At 41.7% G+C, this 8152-nt stretch overlaps 1 protein-coding gene across 1 annotated transcript in view; it reads left to right on the forward strand.

The window, feature by feature from the left end:
- Nucleotides 1-8152, forward strand: part of ACAA2 (acetyl-CoA acyltransferase 2) — a 21350-nt gene that overhangs the window by 10706 nt on the left and 2492 nt on the right. Inside the window, exons 6-8 of the mRNA XM_006763633.2 lie at nucleotides 1975-2150; nucleotides 2852-2981; nucleotides 5825-5895. Coding sequence (XP_006763696.1) covers nucleotides 1975-2150; nucleotides 2852-2981; nucleotides 5825-5895 — 377 coding nt within the window. The remainder of the gene's footprint in view (nucleotides 1-1974; nucleotides 2151-2851; nucleotides 2982-5824; nucleotides 5896-8152) is intronic.

Genomic DNA, 8152 nt, shown 5'->3' on the forward strand with positions numbered 1-8152 from the left:
GATGAAAAGGGAGTCAAAAAGTACAAATTTTCAGTTATAAAATAAATAAGTTCTGGGTATATAATGTACTGCATGGTGACTGTAGTTAATAATACTGTGTTGCATATTTGATAGTTGTTAAGAGAGATCTTAAAAGTTCTCATCACGAGAAAAAAAATTTGTAACTTCCTCCTGGTGACAGATGTTAACTAGACTTACGGTGACGATCATTTTGCTATATATACAAATACCGAATTATTACGTTGTATACCTGAAACTAGTATAATGTTATATGTCAATTACACCTCAATTTTTTAAAACTAGGAAGGATTGTTATCGTTTCAGATAATGTTCAGATAATAATATTAGTTTAAAATTATATCTTTTGAAAGTTACATTTTTTTTGTCATTCCTTTGTTTTCAGATGATTTAGATACTCGATTAATGATTGTAAAACTAACTGGGAACGTCTCTTGGGAAATACATTCATACATTCATACTAAATAGTGGTACTGGTAATTGGCCCCACCCAGACTGGTACCTTTGCCAGTAGAACACTCTGGGAGCTGCGATACACTATTAGAGATGATGGCTCCCTGGGGCTGCTGGGACAGAGAGGCTGTCCTCCTCCATAAGTCACGTTGTATTCACACGGAGGGGATGGTGTGTTTGAAAAGACCCATTGGGTATCCTTTTATGCTAATTGAGAATCAGCGCACCTGCCTGGGAGACTTAGGACGAGTCCGAGGCCCCGGCTCGGGTGCCCCAGGTAACGCCGCACACTGCTCTTCCGCCAGTTCATCAGCGCCAGACGGTTCTTTCCTCAGTGTGGGGAGCGGAAGAAATCTACTAGTCTTCTGAGAAAGATTTTTAAAATTAAACTCCTATAAGCAAATGGAAACTCTTCTTTAGGGCACTAAATATCTCCTTGGAGCAGGAAGGATAAAGTCCATCCCGGCTTTTCAGAGGGGAAAGTGGAGAGATGAGGCCCTCCGGGTCATCCTGAGTGTCTTAGTCACACATTTAAAATGGAAGCTGTTGGTCTAGGGGTCAGGAGTTATTAGTTCTGTTTCCAGTTTTGCCACATACATCTTATCCGACCTCAGTCAAGTCATTTATTCACTGAGCATCTGTAAAATAGAGACAAATATGTATCTCTAATAATAGCAAGAAAAAATATTTGCTTTCCCTATTTCCCTAATAGAGCTGTTATGAAAACCAACTAAGGGAAACGCTTAGCCTGTGTAAAGTGTTATCAGAAGTGAGGTTGGTGTTCCTGCCGTATCCCATTTTTGAGGCTTTGATTGCTATAGTCCACTCTAGTCAGCGGAGGCCGTAAGCTGTTTTACTTACAACTGCTCAGTAATCACTCTTAGAACTTCTTCAGGTTGCTTGTCATTAAATTTCAGGCATAGATTACTCTTGACATAGGCAACTTGGTAACTTTCTTTCTCATTGTGCGAAGAACACTTAACATGAAATCTGTCCTTGAAAACTTTTAAGTGTATATTACGTTATTGTGCAACTTGGTAACTCTTTAGTTACTTCTTACCTCACACAGAGAAGATTTTTAAAGGGCATTCAATCCATGTGGTGTCATTACACATGTAGCTAACAAATACTGCTAAGATTTAGCAGCACCTTGTACAGAAAAAAAACTGTAGTGAAAAAGAAAATTATAATTTTAAAAGGTGCAGAATGCATCTGCATAGAAACATGATCGCACATTAAATCCTCCAATAGGCAAGTAAGTTATCCTATATAATAAAAAGCTAATATGCAAATGGTCATCACACCCTCGAGCCCCCGGCACCGGGGGACCAGAGGCTGCGCCCCCCGCCTTGCGGGGCTTAATGGGGGTGGGGTCGGCCAGGTCTGGGTCTCATATAAGTAATAAAGGCTCATATGAAAGTAGACCAGAAATTAAATTGAAGGATATGTTTGACTTAGTTTCTTTTCTTTCCCCCCATTCTTATATTCCTTCAACTATTTCAGCTAATGATGCTGGCTACTTTAACAGTGAGATGGCGCCAATTGAGGTGAAGACAAGGAAAGGAAAACAGACCATGCAGGTCGATGAGCATGCCCGGCCCCAAACAACCCTGGAACAGTTAAACAAACTCCCGCCCGTGTTCAAGAAGGAAGGAACCGTTACTGCGGGGAACGCGTCGGTAGGTAGCTTCACGGATATTCTTGAATTCTTCTCAATTTTTGATGCAAAATAATCATGCCGTATCTTTCAGATACTTTTCATGCTAGTCTTTAGTTATGTAGCTTAAAGTACTCAAGCTCATATTCTATTAATTTGGGTTTTTGTAGTTCAAAATATTTTCGGCAGGTGCCCTTATATTTCCATTTCATAGTCTTTTCAAAATGTTAGAAGGAAATCTACCTGGTTTGTTATTTTAGTTTTCATAATTTTTTCTTTCTCATATATAAAATTCATCAGATTTCTCCTTATATCTACCTGCATCTGGCTATAGGCTTTTCCTTGGCATTCTCTCCATTTGTATTCTGCGCCTAAAACAATCTCTTTAATCCACCACTAGTACAATTATGGCACTGCTTCCTATGTAATGCCATAATCCTAATAGTACTGCTTCACTTTGATTAATGCAGGGGTCCTCAAACTTTTTAAACAGGGGGCCAGTTCACTGTCCCTCAGACCGTTGGAGGGCCGGACTATAGTTAAAAAAAAAAAATTATGAACAAATTCCTATGCACACTGCACATATCTTATTTTGAAGTAAAAAAACAAAACGGGAACAAATACAATATTTGTATTTGCATGTGGCCCGTGGGCCGTAGTTTGCGGACCCCTGAATTAATGGATTCTGTACCCTCTAGTTAATCTTCTGTTTTTGTTTCCAAGGGGGTATCTGATGGTGCTGGAGTTGTTATCATAGCTAGTGAGGATGCTGTTAAAAAACATAACTTCACACCACTGGCACGAGTTGTGGGCTACTTTGCGTCTGGCTGTGACCCCTCTATCATGGGTATTGGTAAGTTGGTAGTTATATACACTGGTTCTGCTCTATTTCTGGAGCTAAGTCTTCTTTGTCATTCTCGTTCCAGAAACAGTAGCCAAATCAAGGTCAGTTGTGGAAAAGAGATCGATAGTCAGTCTTTTAAACAACCAATCTTTATGAAAAACTGTGTTAGTCTCAGTTGGAAAACCAAGACCATGTAAACTCCTTGTGGGCAGTAATCATGTCTTCTTGTCCATTTGAGTTATTTAAAATCAACAGACAGAAAATGACAGAGAAGAATTACAAAGTACTGACAGGATTTTTTAAAAGTGGGATGAGGGACATCCTGGGGCGATGTAGAGAAGGCTGGGAGCAGATGAACACCTGTCAGGTGTATTGCGCGTGGTCGTTAATGTCCGTGTGAGTGAGAAAACCGTGTGTTGTCTCAGGAAGTCAGAGCAATACTCACCTGTCTCCGCGGAGGCGTACTAGGAAAATGAAGAATTATAAACAGTGTATCTCAATTGGCAAAGCACTGGCAGGAGGACATTTACAACTCCCTACAAGCATGTGTGGTCTTAGCTGAAAAAATATGAATGCGAAATAGAACAAAAGGCTTTTTGCAAAATGCACTCCTAGGAATCGCGGATGATGCTGAATTTTACTTTTATTTATTTTATGAAATAATTTTTTTTTTTTTTTAAAGAAAGGCAGACTGCCGCCCTGGCCAGTTGTTCTTGGTGGTTAGCTCTTCGGCCCTTGCATGGAAGGGTTGTGGATCAGTCCCCGATCAAGGGCATGTACATGGGTTGCAGGTTGGATCCCTAGCCCTCCACATGCAGGAGGTCACCAGTTGATGTGCCTCCCTCACATCGCTGTTTCTCTCTCTACTTCCCTCCCTCCTTTCTTCCACTCGCTCTAAAAAGCAATGGAAAAAATATCCTCCGGTGAGGATTAACCAAAAAAGAGAAAGAAAGGCAGATGGCCACACACAGTGCCCCCTTCGGATGTGTCTGGTCTGGGAAATGGACCTGGAAAGCTGGTTTGGAGGTTCTGGCTGGGGAGCACAGCTAGTGTCTACCCTGGACTATCCTCTATCAGGGAAGGCCGTCCTCGGCCAAGTGCACAGCCTCGGGAGGGACGCACGTGGAGCAGTGAGGGAGGAAGGGGGCCCCGCCTAGCCAGCCAGTTCAACCTGGCCATCGGTGGGGTGACAGATGTTGCAGCCAGGTCGCCCTCACCTCTGTTGCTGAACTTTAATAGTTCCTGTCATCGTTCTGTGGGGACATGGAGCCAAAGAGGTACCTCACAGAAATAAAATCGGTGCCCAAAGGTTCTGATCTATTCCGTCTGTACCCTCACGCCCCAAGGAGAAGCCTGCCCCGGGGTTTGGAGTCAGATTCTTGATCGGCCCAAAGACTCTTCTCATGAACTTAGGCCGTTCTTTACCAAGTGGGTTTCTGAAGCAGGTCCCCAGATGGAAGGGATGCCTTGCTGCTGAGCTGCCTCCTCCAAGATCCTTCAGTGTGTCAGCCTCCAGCTCCTACTCAGACAACACCCTTATGCTGATTTGGGACTAGGTTAGTACCCACCGCATTGGCTGCTGTGTGCACAGAATTTCTAAGAAAATTCACTGTGTTGCAAATTATGTCGCCAAAAACTGCAGACTAGGTAAACATCTGTTAAAAAGTCAACCTTTCTCTTCTATAGCCTTAAAGGGTATTAGCTCTCATCTACCTGCTATCAGCAAGATATACCTTTGTCATAGAGATGAAAGGTAGCTTGAAAAATTAAATATCTGTATATCATGATGGCATCTGTCACTTCAGCATCTAGAGCAGTGGTTCCCAACAGCAAATGATCATCAAAATTCACCCATTGCACCTAGATGGTTTTGATGATCAATCGGATTTATCTGATAAGGGTAAGTAGTTTTTTTTTAGTTCTTTTTCAGTTTAGCCTCATTTAATAGGCTCTGATGCATTACCATAATGAGTAAGCAAAGAAAATGTCGTTGGTCTTCCTTCTATTCCAGGGCCTGGGCATTTCCCTCCTAGTACAAGGACTGCATTGTGGAAGGAATATTCTTTTCCCTCCGGGCTTGACCAAAGCTGTACATGCCAGCTGTCCCCCAGTGTCAGATGTCCCCAGACAATCCATCTCCCGGTGGCAGTATAGAATCACACAGCTACCCACGTGAACAACACTGGGTTAATAAGCAGGGGAGCATAGATCATCGAGTATCTGGTGGGGATGGATTCGTCAGTCTAATGTCTAAGAATAATTGTTCCTTCGTTATGCAATTATTCAGCACATAGCAATCCTTTACCCTGCAGAGTGGCTGCAGACCCACACAGACGGGGGAAAGCCACTGTGTGAATGTACCACAGCTTTTCATCCACTCTTCGACTGCTTCCAGATCTTTTGTTATGTTAGTCCTCACCTGAGGATATTTTTTCCATTGCTTTTCAGAGAGAATGGAAGGGAGGAAGAGAGAGAGAGAAATACTGATGTGAGAGAGACACATAGGCTAGTTGCTGCCCTCATGCACCCAGACCAAGGGCAAACCAGCAACCCAGGTACATGCTCTTGACTGGAAATCGAACCCTTGACCCTTTGGTGCGTAGGCCGAAGCTCTAACCACTGAGCGATGCTGGCCAGGGCTGCTTCCAGACCTTGGCTATTGTGAATAGCACTGCAATGAATACAGGTCTCACTTTTTGTTTCTTTATTGTTACATCATTTAATAATGTGTTTTCAAGGTAGCAAGATTTGTGGCTACTACCAGCTGTCACACTATTTACCTGTTTAGTAAAGATGGAAAAATTTGATGCATAAATAAATATAAGACGAAATGGATTTTTGTGCTAATATAGGTCCTGTCTCTGCTATCACCGGGGCACTGAAGAGAGCGGGGCTGAGCCTTAAGGACATGGATATGGTAGAGGTAAGTATTCTACTTTTTTCAACATGACTCACCCAACTTCCAGAGCATAAATGGCTTCAGTTCGGTATTTTATAGCTCTTTCTGTTTTAGTACTGTTAGCCTTTCCAAATGATGCACAGCTAAATAAGTGTTGCTTTATGGCTTATGTTGGTACTCTTCCTTACTTGATTAAAATGTTTCATTTATATTTGAATAATTAAAACAGCCTGATTTTTTCTACTAACATATAAATTCCTGGAAAAATATTAGGACCTTATGACTTCATTACATTTTAGACTGTTATGTGCTTGCTGAATCAAAGTGATTTTTATGTAAAGTGGGGGAGAAATAAGTAACTTTAACCCCATTTTATGGATTAAAGTGAAAAATACAAATAGAGAATTGACCTAAAAGTTAAACATTATCTGGTGCCAAATCTAGAAGTTTCTTGTCCTCCCCCCAAGTTAAGACATCCTCCCCTCCCCAAAATATATCTTGGTTTTTTAGTTGTAGCTTGCTTTGGGATGTACCTATCACAGTTTTTAAAAAAACTTTAAAAATTCTGTAAACTTAAATGTATTGATTTTTTTAAATATTAGTTTAGAACAACAGCACCTGAAGTATTTAGCACAAAAGAAGAAAATACTTAAAGATGGATTATGTACATTCTACATTTGGGGAATATTTGGAAATTTTAAATAAGTATGTCTCTCTGCTTGACGCTGGTAAATAATTAATAGAACAAAGAAAACCTCTCTACTTAACTTGGTAGCAAATGGGCCTTTTCCCTCTGTGTGATTCCCTCCGTGGTAATCTCTCACCCAAAAGACAGTAATCAACTGTTCAGAGCCTCCAGGGGGCTGCTTACTTACCATATTTGTATCAGCAAGTAGGTGCCACTAAATTTCTGACCTTAGATTTCATACCTAAAACTCTATTGAAATATATCAGCTCTGCAAAGCTATTCATTATCATTGATCTATATATATAAAAGCCTAAGTGACCTTTACGACTGATCAACCAAAAGACTGGTTGACTAGTCGCTATGACCCACACTGACCACCAGGGGGCAGACGCTCAATGCAGGAGCTGCCCCCTGTGGTCAGTGCGCTCCCATAGCCAACCTCCCGCGCTGGCCAAACTCCCAGCCCCTGATCGACCTGCTCAGGACTGGGTGAGACAGGCCCCGATCGGCCCGATCACCTGCCAGGCCAAGGGACCCCACCCGTGAATAAATTCGTGCACTGGGCCTCTAGTAGATGTATAAGTACTCAAGGACATAGCTCTTACCACCCCTTATCTGTAAAATTCCCCAACTAAGATCATATGAAAATATAGTGCTTAAAAACTTGCCGTAAGGTCATTCTCATAGCCAGCCTCATAAAGTGTGATACACTATGACACTTTTCCGTTCTACCACATTTTGACATAGTAACCATTCCTCTTATGTATCTGGCTCTGAAGGTTTATTCTTAATTATCTATCAGTCTCTTCTTGGAAGTATGGGTAATAATACTGGGGAGTAATAATAATAGTAATAATAATGGCAAGCATTTTTTAGTACTTGCGCTGTGTCAGGTAATACACTAGACACTTACTACCTATGATTTAACCTAACCTTGACAATAACGTTAGGATGATACTGCAGTCACATTTTACTACTGAGGAAATGTGAGTGTCAAGAGAGTTCAAAGAACATGCCTACAGCCAAGATTTAAACCGTCCGTCCAGCTCCAGAGCCTGTGGGCTCTGCAGTGTCCCACTGCCGCTGGTTTCACTTACAGTATCACTGAGGACTTCCTTTCTCTAAGGGATGCATTTGACTGAAAGTGCCATTTTCAAACCTGCCCCGATCGGCCCGATCACCTGCCAGGCCAAGGGACCCCACCCGTGAATAAATTCGTGCACTGGGCCTCTAGTAGATGTATAAGTACTCAAGGACATAGCTCTTACCACCCTGCTATGATTGTCTTTGGAACATTTGATGATTATGTGGTGGTTTTTTCTCAGGTTCAAAAGCCTAGTTTTACAAGCTTGGTTCCACAATATATTCTAGGACTCTTAGTACCTCCTTGAGCAGGGCTTTATAAAATGGAAAAGGAATGTTGAAGCTAAGGACAAATAGAGCACCATCTTGAGAGAGAATAAAATATAGTAGGAAAGAACACAAGATTCAATTTTGATCCCAACTCTAGACCCATTACCTTGCTTTTTTTTTTCTTTATTGATTAAGGTATTGCATATGTGCTCTTATCCCCCCTTTGCCCCCCCACCCGAC

This window comes from Myotis davidii, unplaced genomic scaffold (genome assembly GCF_000327345.1).
Source record: "Myotis davidii unplaced genomic scaffold, ASM32734v1 scaffold378, whole genome shotgun sequence".
Lineage (NCBI taxonomy): Eukaryota > Metazoa > Chordata > Mammalia > Chiroptera > Vespertilionidae > Myotis > Myotis davidii.